This window comes from Crotalus tigris, unplaced genomic scaffold, assembly GCF_016545835.1.
Source record: "Crotalus tigris isolate CLP2741 ecotype Arizona unplaced genomic scaffold, ASM1654583v1 scf7180000019599.1365583, whole genome shotgun sequence".
Lineage (NCBI taxonomy): Eukaryota > Metazoa > Chordata > Lepidosauria > Squamata > Viperidae > Crotalus > Crotalus tigris.
In genome coordinates this window covers 787,501-799,918 of record NW_024097615.1, presented here as the reverse complement: position 1 = coordinate 799,918, position 12,418 = coordinate 787,501, and the positions used below count along the sequence as shown (strand labels likewise).

General features: G+C 40.5%; 1 protein-coding gene across 2 annotated transcripts in view; it reads right to left on the bottom strand.

The window, feature by feature from the left end:
• CCDC146 (coiled-coil domain containing 146) overlaps positions 1 to 12,418 on the bottom strand; it is a 73,313-nt gene that overhangs the window by 17,134 nt on the left and 43,761 nt on the right. For both annotated transcript variants that reach the window (XM_039363834.1, XM_039363835.1), the window contains exons 3-10: positions 10,102 to 10,184; positions 8,254 to 8,463; positions 6,622 to 6,679; positions 5,962 to 6,138; positions 4,081 to 4,154; positions 2,788 to 3,015; positions 2,148 to 2,334; positions 741 to 836 (exon numbers count right to left, since the gene is read on the bottom strand). In XM_039363834.1, the coding sequence (XP_039219768.1) occupies positions 741 to 836; positions 2,148 to 2,334; positions 2,788 to 3,015; positions 4,081 to 4,154; positions 5,962 to 6,138; positions 6,622 to 6,679; positions 8,254 to 8,463; positions 10,102 to 10,184 (1,113 nt within the window). The remainder of the gene's footprint in view (positions 1 to 740; positions 837 to 2,147; positions 2,335 to 2,787; positions 3,016 to 4,080; positions 4,155 to 5,961; positions 6,139 to 6,621; positions 6,680 to 8,253; positions 8,464 to 10,101; positions 10,185 to 12,418) is intronic.

The window sequence follows — 12,418 nt, the reverse complement described above, 5'->3', positions numbered from 1 at the left end:
AGAGGATGATGGATGGATGATGGATGGGTAGATGATGGATGGTGGAGGGAGAGAGAGATTGAAAAATAGATGACAGATGGATGAATGATGGATGGAGATAGATAGATAGATCGATAGATAGATAGATAGATAGATAGATAGATAGATAGATAGGGGATGGATGGATGGATAGACATGAATAGATAGAGATAAATAGATAGATAGATAGATAGATAGATAGATAGATAGATAGATAGATAGATAGATAGACAGACAGACAGACAGACAGACAGATAGATAGATTTAGATAGACAGATAGATAGATAGATGGACGGACGGATAAATGATGGATGGATGATGGATGGTGGGAGGGAGAGATAGAGATAGAGATTGACAAATAGATAACAGATGGATGAATGATGGGTGGAGATAGATAGTTTCATTCAGCGAGCTGCCCAGAATCACAAATTCGAGGCGGGCAGCTACACAAGTCCACATAATGAACATTGTTTTTGTGTAGAGCTTTCTGACTACTTAAAATACGAATAGCGTAAGTACGCCAGACTGGATTTCCTGGGGGGATTTTTTTTTTTTAAAAAAAAGAAGTAACATTTCTGCTTTCCTGGAGATAATTCCTTTTTTAAAAAAACAAGAAATAACATTTCTGTTCTTTAACATATCGGTGAGCGCAAGTGGAGAGCAGCATCAGATGAAAGGTTTGGCCCGCTGGGCGGATGGATGGACAATAGCTATCCCTCTACCTCTTGCGTCAAATTTCTCTTTGCTATTTCGACTTCTCTCTGAAGCTCTCTTCGCCTCTCTAATATTGCCCCATCGTCTTTGGGGATGGCATCTATCTGTACAAGGAAAAAACAAAACAAGAAGAGAAGCGCATTATTTTAATGTAACCAAGGCCATATTTGTAAAGACAAGGATAGAGAAAGCTCGAACAGCATTCTTCAAAATGAAAAAGGTCTTCTGCAGTCATGACAGAAGCCTAAGACTAAAAATCAGGCTTCTCAGATGCTCTATTTTTCCTATCCTGTTCTATGGAGTAGAGAGTTGCTCTCTGACAGAAGGCCACCCGAAGAGACTAGAAGCATTTGAAATGTGAATTGACAGGTGGCTGTTACCTATAAGCTGGGTTGACAAGATCAGAAATGAGGAGGGGATAAGCTGCCTGGGAAAGCCAAGGGAAATCATCAAAACAATTAAAAAACGAAAATTAGAATATTTCGGACATGGGATGTGACACCCAGAAAAATACGGCATACTCCGTTTAATCCTCCAGGGAAAGACGGAAGGCAAACGAGGTCCAGGCAGAAGAAGAACATCGTGGCTTCAAAATCTAAGGGACTAGTTTGGACAAAACTCAGCAGCACTTTTTCGTGCGGCTACTGGTAAAAACAGGATCACCAACATGATCGCCAACGTCCGATAACGGATATGCAACAAGAAGAAGGCCATATTTGAAACCCGGGCTGCAGAAGTGGTTGGCCGGCCCGTGTGCATACGCGCAGCTCTACTTGCACAAGTCGAAGGTTGGGGACCGCTGATATAATAAAAATTGCCAAAGTCTTATAGCAGTGGTGGCGAATCTATGGCACGGATGCCAGAGGCGGCACTCAAAGCCCTCTCTGTGGGCATACGCGCCGTCGACCCAGTCCTAGACCTTCAGCTGAGTTTTATAAAACCTTTTCACTTTAGGCCTCCACCGCCGTGTGCCCAAAAAAAAAAGAGGTTCAATCAATCAGTCAATTTCAACTTTTCGCAGGGAAAAAAAATCTCTCGCAAAGTTGGAATTGATTGATTGAACTTTTTAGTCCCACCCAGTCTGCCGTTACCACCACAGCCACGCCCACCCAATGGGCCACGCCCACCCAGTGGGCCACACCCACCCAACACCCAACGATACATAAGTGGGTTTTGGGTTGCAGTTTGGGCACTCGGTCTCTAAAAGATTCGCCCTCACTGTCTTATAGCTTCAGAAATCTTCAATTTGTATTATCTTTTTCCCCCCACACCCAAAAAAAACCCTACCAAATGTCTATTGCATTACGTCCTTCGCTTACCCTCTTCTTAGTAGCCATGTTTGAACAGTATTCGGTCGAAAGAGCATGAGAAGTAATAAAACTCAAACACTGCTCTTCAGACTGACCCGCACACACCTCTAAAAGCATCCTTTCGTGATGCGCTTGAACTTGTAGCAGGCTTTCCTGGGCAATTTTCAGCTGCATCTCCATCTTTTTAAAAGTCCTGAAGTCCTTCTCTTTCTCCCTTTGCATCCGGCTCAGCGTGTCGTGCAGTTTCTGCTTCAGGTTGGAGACGTTGCGAAAACCCATTTCCAACATGCCCCTGCGCCAGGGCAGAAAGGAAATTTTTGGTTAGGACAAAAAGGTGACAGTGTAAAGCTACCTTGAAGCCGTGGTAAGAAATAAAAGGGAAGGCATGAGTTCCGTTTCACAGCTATTACGATTGTTGGCTGAGCAGAGACAAAAACAGCCCGAGAAATGATTGAACAATGGGGAAAGGAGGCCCTGGTCAGTCCACAGGAGAGCAGATTTACCACCAGCCTACCAGCTACTTAGGGCTCGAGGGCACCGTGGCATGAGAAAAACATCCATTATCTTAATAGCCGGCCATCAACACCCTAATTAATAACTAAAAGCCACACATCCAGTTTTGATCACTACAATTTTTAAAAAATGTTAAGACTCTAGAAAGAGTACAGAGAAGAGCAACAAAGATGATCAGGGGACTGGAGGCTAAAACATACAAGGGACGGTTGCTGGAACTCATCAATCCCACCTCTCCGAAATGGCGGTGCCTTCGTTCTCTTTATTCATCTCGTGCACCTTCGTCTGTGTGTTGAATTCTCGCTCTTTGATCTCAAGGAGCGCTTTCTTCCCTTCGACCTCTTTGATGGCGCCTTCTTTCTCCTCCATCGCCTCCACGCACTTGGCCTCCATTTTTTTGGCCATCTCCACAAGTTCCTGCGCGTCTTCCTGGAGCGAGATTTTTTTTTTCTCTATGTCTCTGTAAGCAGAGGCAGATGCTGACATGAATTAAGGAATGAGCAAACTCTAGAGTATAGAGTAGAGTAGAGTAGAATAAGAATAATGAAGGAATAGAATAGAATAGAATAGAATAGAATAGAATAGAATAGAATAGAATAGAATAGAATAGAATAGAATAGAATAGAATAGAATAGAATAGGCATAATGAAGACTAGAATAATGAAGACTAGACTAGACTAGACTAGAGAATAGAATAGAATAGAATAGAATAGAATAGAATAGAATAGAATAGAATAGAATAGAATAGAATAGAATAGAATAGGCATAATGAAAACTAGAATAATGAAGACTAGACTAGACTAGACTAGACTAGACTAGACTAGAGTAGACTAGAATAGAATAGAATAGAATAGAATAGAATAGAATAGAATAGAATAGAATAGAATAGAATTCTTTATTGGCCAAGTGTAATTGGAACGACAAGGAATTTGTTTCTGGCACATAAGCTCCCAGTATGTACACACATACAACAACAAAGTGAGAAGTCATAAATCATAGAGACATTAATAGGAGAAACAGTTTAGTTCTAGTAGTGAAGGCTCCAAGTTAGAAAGGGGAAGACTCTGAGTTCAAATCCCACCTTAGCCATGAGAGCCAAGTCAGTGACCTGGGGCCAGTCATTTCCTCTCAGCTGATTAGGGGACTGGAGGCTAAAACATACACTGGAATGTTTTTGCTGTGGTGGGAAAAACAGGAGGAGGAAGGTGTGTTGGATACGTTAGGTGCCTTGACCCAAAGGTATTTTTTTTTCCAAAATGCCAGGAGGCTCTGTGTTCGAGTCCCACCTCAGCCCTGAAAGGCAGTTGGGTGACTTTGGGCCAATCGCTCTTTTTCAGCCTGGCCCACCTCACAGGGTTATTGTAGGAAAAACAGGAGCCAGGAGTATGCCTCCTCGAGTTATATATTTAAAAAAGGGGGGGAATAACGTAACGATCATGACAATAATACAATAATGTCAAATCCAGTCTAAGCATCTGGCTGATGGTGCCACCAACCATGATAATAAAGGGCGCTAAGAACTTACTGCATTCTGCGGTTTATTTTTTCCATATCTTTCCCGAGCTGAATAGGGATGGCTTGGAGACGGACGAGTTCATCCTGGTGATGAAATAAGCAGAACTATTAGCCAGCGTGAATCTACGCATTTAAGGAGGTTTCAGGGTGAATTAACTTCAAGCTGGGTAAGAGTAACAATCAGGCAAACGTCCATGAAAATGAATATATATATATATTTCTTCTTTGAAATGTGTCTGAGGCTGGAAGTTGAATCGTGGCATTTGGGAACCGTGGGTGCTCCGTCACTGGAGGTTTTGAAGAAGAGACTGGACAGTCACTTGTCTGAGATGGGATAGGTTCTCCTGCTGGAGCAGGGGGCTGGACTAGAAGATCTCCAAGGTCCCTTCCAGCCCTATCCTATTCTGTTCTGTCCTGTCCTGTCCTGTCCTGTCCTGTCCTATCCTAGTCTAGTCTAGTCTATTCTTCATTATTCCAATTCTATTCTATTCCTATTCAATTCAATTCAATTCAATTCTATTCTATTCTCTATTCCATTCTATTTTTATTTCTATTTCTATTTTATTCTATTCTGTTCTGTTCTGTTCTGTTCTGTTCTGTTCTGTCCTATCCTATCCTAGTCTAGTCTAGTCTAGTCTAGTCTAGTCTTCATTATTCTAGTCTTCATTATTCCTATTCTATTCTATTCTATTCTATTCTGTTCTATTCTATTCTATTCTATTCTATTCTATTCTATTCTATTCTATTCTATTCTATTCTATTCTATTCTAGCCTAGCCTAGCCTAGCCTAGCCTAGCCTAGCCTAGCCTAGCCTAGTCTATTCTTCATTATTCTATTCTTCATTATTCCTATTCTATTCTATTCTATTCTATTCTAGTCTAGTCTAGTCTAGTCTAGTCTAGTCTAGTCTAGTCTTCATTATTCTATTCTTCGTTATTTCTATTCTATTCTATTCTATTCTATTCTATTCTATTCTATTCTATTCTATTCTATTCTATTCTATTCTATTCTATTCTATTCTATTCTAGCCTAGCCTAGCCTAGCCTAGCCTAGCCTAGCCTAGCCTAGTCTATTCTTCATTATTCTATTCTTCATTATTCCTATTCTATTCTATTCTAGTCTAGTCTAGTCTAGTCTAGTCTAGTCTAGTCTAGTCTAGTCTTCATTATTCTATTCTTCGTTATTCCTATTCTATTCTATTCTATTCTATTCTATTTCTATTTCTATTCTTATTCTATTCTCCAAAGCAGAAGAGAGCAGGACAAGAAACAATGGTTGGAAACTGACCCAAGAGAGAAGCAACCTGGAATTAAGGAGAAACCTCCTGACAGGGAGGACAATTAACCAGTGGAACAGCTTTGCCTCCAGAGATCGTGGGCGCTCCATCACTGGAGGTTTTTAAGAAGAGACTTGTCTGAGATGGTAGCGATGTTATTACATTTGAGTCTTCTTCTATACCAGTGGTTCTCAACCTTTTTAATGCCGCGACCCCCAACCGGTCGTAAGTCGAGGACTACTCAACCGGTCGTAATTCGAGGACTACTCAACTGGTGCAGCACCGTTTGCAGAATGGGACTTTTGGCGGGCTCAGCAGGGCAGAGACAGCCTGGACAATTCCTATTGGCTTTTGAAAGCCAATAGAATTAGACTCTATTCAAGAGAGTCTATTCTATTGGCTTTCAAAAGCCAATAGAATAAAAGGGAGTAGCACAGCTAAGGAAAAGGGGGGAAAAAATGGCGGACTGCGTTGTTTGGCGACCCCCGTGAAATGGTCGTTCGACCCCAAATGGGGTCCCGACCCACAGGTGGAGAACCGCTGGTCTATACAGCTTGGAAGTGGACATCAAAACACAGCCCTATCAATAGGCGTCCGCAGGTCACCCTCCATCACCTTCAGTTCTTCTTGCTTCCGAAACAATTCCTCCAGCTCTTTGTGCTCCTTCGTGAGACGTTTATGCCTTGCAAACAGATCGTCTTTCAGGGTTTTAATTTCCTGCCTCCTCTGGGTTGTTTCTTTACGCAGGTCTTCGCAGCTGTCCCTCAGGGCTTTGATTTTCTTGTCCGCGTCCTTTAAAAAAAAAAAAATGAAACCGAATGAGTGTCGTATCCCGGCGGAGAAGTTGCCCCCAAAATTAAGCCAGGATAAATTTTTTTAAAAAACTCGGTTTTATGCACAGCCAGGTAGAAGCAGCCCCGCAGTTGAGGCTGGTGTGCAGAATTTGCCTTTCATCACTGGAGGTTTTTAAGAAAGGACTGGACAGCCCCTTGTCGGAAATGATCTAGGAACCCCCACCTGAGCAGGGGGCTGGACTAGAAGACCTCCGAGGTCCCTTCCAGCTCTGTTCTGATGATGATGATGATTATCAAGTTTCATAGATTTATAGAACAATTCTGGGCACGTCTATTTACAGCTGCGTGAAAAGGGACTTATCCTCCGCTAAACAAATATGTGATTGCAACCTTTAATTGACCTGTTGTCTAATTTCGTGATTTTTTTTAATTTTCGGCATATTGAATGAGTGTATGAGGTAATGTGAGAAATGTTACTTACAGAAGATTTGGGAATTTTGCGATACTCCTTTTCAATTAATTTCTTGTCTTCGAGTAAACTAGACAGGATAAATAATATGAAAGAGAAAAAAAAATCAGCCTCGGATGTCAAATAATGTGGATCAATTGAAAGCACAGACCATGTGCAATTTAGAAAAGGCCCATTTCGTGTCTGGTTGAAATAAAACGAACATTAGGAACAGCGTTTTTCATTTTTTTTCAATACACCACAGCCGTGGCTATGTCGAATAAAGATTATCCAGGGAGACTCCCAACTTTCCAGGTCCTGGTTGTCCCAAAGGTGCTTTTCCAAAAGGCAGAACTGGACGGTCTTGGTTTTTGTCCTTGAAAATGTTTCACTTCTCATTCAAGAAGCTTCTTCAGTTTTAACATTCTTCAGTTTAGAACTGAAGAAGCTTCTTGGATGAGAAGCAAAATGTTTTCAAGGAAAAAAAAACAAGAAAGCCCAATTGCTTTCTATTCTATTCTATTCTATTCTATTCTATTCTATTCTATTCTATTCTATTCTATTCTATTCTATTCCATTCCATTCCATTTTCTATTCTATTCTATATTCTATACTCTATATTCTATATTTTATATTCTATATTTTATATTCTATTCTATTCCATTCCATAATATTCTATTCTATTCTATTTTCTAAATTCTATATTCTATATTCTATTCCATTCCATTCCATAATATTCTATTCTATTCCATTCCATTCCATTCCATTCCATTCCATTCCATTCCATAATATTCTATTCTATTCTATTCCATTCCATTCCATTTTCTATTCTATTCTATATTCTATACTCTATATTCTATATTCTATATTTTATATTCTATATTTTATATTCTATTCTATTCCATTCCATAATATTCTATTCTATTCTATTTTCTAAATTCTATATTCTATATTCTATTGCATTCCATTCCATAATATTCTATTCTATTCCATTCCATTCCATTCCATTCCATTCCATTCCATTCCATTCCATTCCATTCCATAATATTCTATTCTATTCCATTCCATTCCATTCCATTCCATTCCATTCCATAATATTCTATTCTATTCTATTCCATTCCATTCCATTTTCTATTCTATTCTATTCTATTCTATTCTATTCTATTCTATTCTATTCTATTCTATTCTATTCTATATATTCTATATTCTATATTTTCTATTCTATTCTATTCCATTTTCTATTCTATTCTATTCTATATTCTATATTATTCCATTCCATAATATTCTATTCTGTTTTCTAAATTCTATATTCTATATTCTATTCCATTCCATAATATTCTATTCTATTCTATTCTATTCTATTCTATTCTATTCTATTCTATTCTATTCTATTCTATTCTGTTCTGTTCTGTTCTGTTCTGTTCTATTCTCTACTCTAATCTACTCTATTCTATTCTATTCTACTCTACTCTATTCTATTCTATTCTATTCTTAAAACTCACGTAACAACTGTCTCACTTAGCAACAGAAATTTTGGCCTCGCTTGTGATCGTAACTTGAGGACTACCTTTATTCCACCTTCTTCCTTCTAAATTGATTGGCGGCCTGGAAGGAGCGCCCCGTGCAGGTTTGTAAAACCGGCCGTTGGCCACCTCTTACCCCTACCTGTTCAGCCTGTACTGAATTTCAAACTCTCTCTCTTGGATGGCGTTGTATTCATTGAAGTATCTCAGATATTGCTGCCTCAGTTTGGAGACCTCCGACGTGGCGCTTTCCGGAAACTGCTCGGCTTTCTCAAGTTCCTGCTGCTGCTCTTCGAGCTTCACCGTGAACCGCTTGGCGTCCTGCAGCAGCTGAATCTCCGATTCCTGCAAACTAGAATAAAAACAGGGAGGTCCATTTTTTTTTTTAATCCAGCCGATAACACTCGATTGAAGAATTCACCGTAACTGAGAAGGGTCACTTAATGTGCCGATGCAACAACCTGGGCAGGAAATGTAAGCTTGAGCAGGGGGCTGGACTAGAAGACCTCCAAGGTCCCTTCCAGATCTATTCTACCAGTCTATTATTCTATCACATTTATAGTATCTCTTTAGATCAGTGGTTCTCAATCTGTGGGTCGGGACCCCATTTGGGGTCGAAAGACCATTTCACGGGGGTCGCCAAACAACGCAGTCCGCCATTTCCCCCCCCCCTTTTCCTTAGCTGTGCTCCTCCCTTTTATTCTATTGGCTTTTGAAAGCCAATAGAACAGACTCTCTTGAATAGAGTCTAATTCTATTGGCTTTCCAAAGCCAACAGGAATTGTCCAGGCTGTCTCTGCCCTGCTGAGCCCACCAAAAGTCCCATTCTGCAAACGGTGCTGCATCAGTTGAGTAGTTCTCGACTTACGACCGGTTGAGTAGTCCTCGACTTACGACCGGTTGGGGGTCGCAGCATTAAAAAGGTTGCGAACCACTGCTTTAGATTGCCAGAGAGATTTCAGAATAGTGTTTTTCCAATCTGGAGGAACGTTGTCCATGGGGTCGCAATGGGTCGGACACGACTTCGCAATTAACAACAACAACAAATCTCCTGTGGTTGTGAAATGGCAATGCTTGTAAACAAGTTGTTCCTTGCGTCGGGGATGTATCCCGTGGTATCGTCAAAGCTGATTCTGTCTCCTACGTTTTTCAACACAGGCGGTCCTCGACTTACAACAGTCCATTTAGTGACCGTTCGAAGTTACAACGGAACTAAAAAAAAGTGACTTACGACCATTTTTCACACTTATGACCATTGCAGCCATCCCCAGGGTCATGTGATTAAAATTCAGACACCTGCCAACTGGTTGGTATTTATGACGGTTGCAGTGTCCCGGGGTCACGTGACCCCCCCTTTGGCGAATCCTCTGACAAGCAAAGACAAGTAAAGGTTTCTTCAACTATTTCCCATTATAAACTCTTTTATTATCGTTCTTTCATCTCCATATATTTTAAAGCTATCTTTAGTTTATCATGTATTTTTGCACAGATGTAGATTACTGACTTTGTACCCCACTTTAAGTTTGTAGTACAGGAATAAAGGTTGTTCTGCACTACAGTAAACTATGAATTGATTAGCTAAGGATTTATTTTTTTTTTAAATAAAGCTGCAGTTATCTGGTTTAACCCACATTCCAAACCCTAGGTGACAATTTGCAAAGCATAGTAACTAAGTTACACAATGCTATATAAGTCAGGGGTCTTCAAACTTGGCCCTTTGATGACTTGTGGACTTCAGCTCCCAGAATTCCTCAGCCAGGCACGCTGAGTTGAAGTCTACAAGTCACCAAAGGGCCAAGTTTGAAGACCCCTGCCAGAATTCTTCAGCCAGGCACGCTGGCTGAAGAATTCTGGGAGTTGAAGTCCACAAGTCATAAAAGGGCCAAGTTTGAAGAGCCCTGACATAAGTGAACAAACTTCAGGAAGGCTGAAACGCAGCTTTTAAATAACTACAGAAATATTATATCTACGGGAAACACCAGAAGCTTACCTTACTAGAGTATTATGTAACAGGGCATATTTTGCCTTCAGCTCAGCCAGTCTAGTTCCAGGGATTTTTCCAGCGTAAAACACCTATGAAATTGCAAGACATAAAAGAGATGCGTAGGTATGGGTGCTAGTGAAATTGTGAAGCCACCACATAGCAAATTTACCGACCTTAAGACAACACAAAAACAGATGATGGTTGTATATCTTTAGCAATGAGCGACACGCAACCCTCAACTTAAAACGGTTCGCTTAGTAGCGTTCGAAGTTACAAGGGCGCTGAAAAAAGTGACTTAGGCCGGTTTTTCACCGTTTGTGGCATCCCCGCGGTCACGTGATCAAAACTGGACATTTGGCAACAGGTTCATATTTATGACGGTCACAACGTCCTGGGATCACGTGATTCCCTTTCTGCCACCTTCCAACGGGGAAAGTCCAAGGGAGAAAGCCAGATTCACTTAAAAAGCCGTGTCACTCATTTAACAACTGCAGCGATTCGCTTAAGAGCGGTGGCAAGGAGCGTCGTAAAACGGGGCAAAAGTCACTTAAAACAAATTTCTCACATCAATTTTTGGGCTCAGTTGCGGTGGTACGTCGAGGGCTCCCTGTACACGGTCAGCCAAGTTGTCTGCCTGTTTTGCAATGTCTGGAATTATCTGGTCAATCCTTGTTTCAAAATTAAGGCCATCCAAGCGTCGACATAAAAGAGGAGTCGTACAACAATAAGCCCCTGCGCCCCCAAAAATAATCTTTATAAATATACCTGGCTAAATTTTAAGAGAAACACCACACTGCTGATAAAATGCTGGTGAAATCAAAGGTGGCATCAAGACCGAAACAATTTTATTTTAGAAGAAGACAACAAACAAGTTATCTATCTATCTATCTATCTATCTATCTATCTATCTATCTATCTATCTATCTATCTCTTTCTCTATCTTCTATCTATCTATATCTCTCTATCTCTATCTCTATCTATATATCTCTCTCTCTCTATCTATCTATCTCTCTATTTCTCTATTCTCTGTCTCTCTATCTCTCTCTTTATCTATCTTCTATCTATCTATCTATCTATCTATCTATCTATCTATCTATACATATATCTATTCTGTCTATCTATCTATCTATCTATCTATCTATCTATCTATCTATCTATCTATATCTCTCTCCATCCATCCATCCATCCATCCATTTATCATCTATCTATCTATCTATCTATCTATCTATCTATCTATCTATCTATCATCTATCTATCTATCTATCTATCTATACATATATCTAATCTATCTATCTATCTATCTATCTATCTATCTATCTATCTATCTATCTTCTATATCTCTATATCTCTATCTATCCATCCATCCATCCATCCATCCATCCATTTATCATCTCTCTCTCTCTCTCTCTCTCTCTCTCTCCCCCCCCCCCCCCCAGTGCATCTTGTTTGTAAACTACTGCTGTGGACAGCCATATCTACAATTAACAGCTGTAGCTGAGGAGGCAGCTACCGTTCCTAGAAGGACAAAGGCACTTTTTCAAAAGACAACCGGACCGTGTTGTTCCTGGAGGTGGAAGAAGAAGAAGAGGTTTCACTTTTTATCCAAGAAGCTTCATCAGATTCTGATTCAGCTGAAGAAGCTTCTGGGATGGAAAGCAAAACTTCTTCAAGCCAAAACAAAGGCAGTCCACTTGCCTCTTGGAAAAAGCACCTTTGGAACGACCACAGCCTGGATGACTGAGAATCTCCGTAAACCTAGACGGCGCGCCCCGATTTTGATCACATGGCCCTGGGTGGGGGGGGGAATGCTGCAACGGTCGTAAGTGCAAGGATTGGTCGTTTTCCAGTGCCCTTGTAACCTTGAACAGTCCCTAAACAAATATTTCTCAGTTGAGGACCAGGTGAATCAGCAGCAACGTGCTAGCTGCCGATGCACGGCTTGAAGTAGCCACCAATTTCTTAAAATCAGCTCCAATTTTTAGCCCAGAATTTTAACAGAGATTAATAAGGGGTCCCCAGTAAGGCCATCATCATCATCATCATCATCACCGTGAGTTTTATAGAGAAACGGATTCAGTATTGCATAAAGAGAACGGAACAGATAGAATAGATCAGTGTGTACATAGCAACAGGAACATTACGAAAAAAAATTATTTCCTGCCTGAGTCAGAAGTTCAGAATCTGGCCTTTGGTCAGGAATTTAATACTTTCGCAGCTCATTTTAAACAACCATTCTCCAAGGAGATGTCAACATATCCTAATATGAATGGTTTTTGGAGAAAGCTCACTATTTGACTGGCGCCGTTCCAAACCCCGCTCTTGA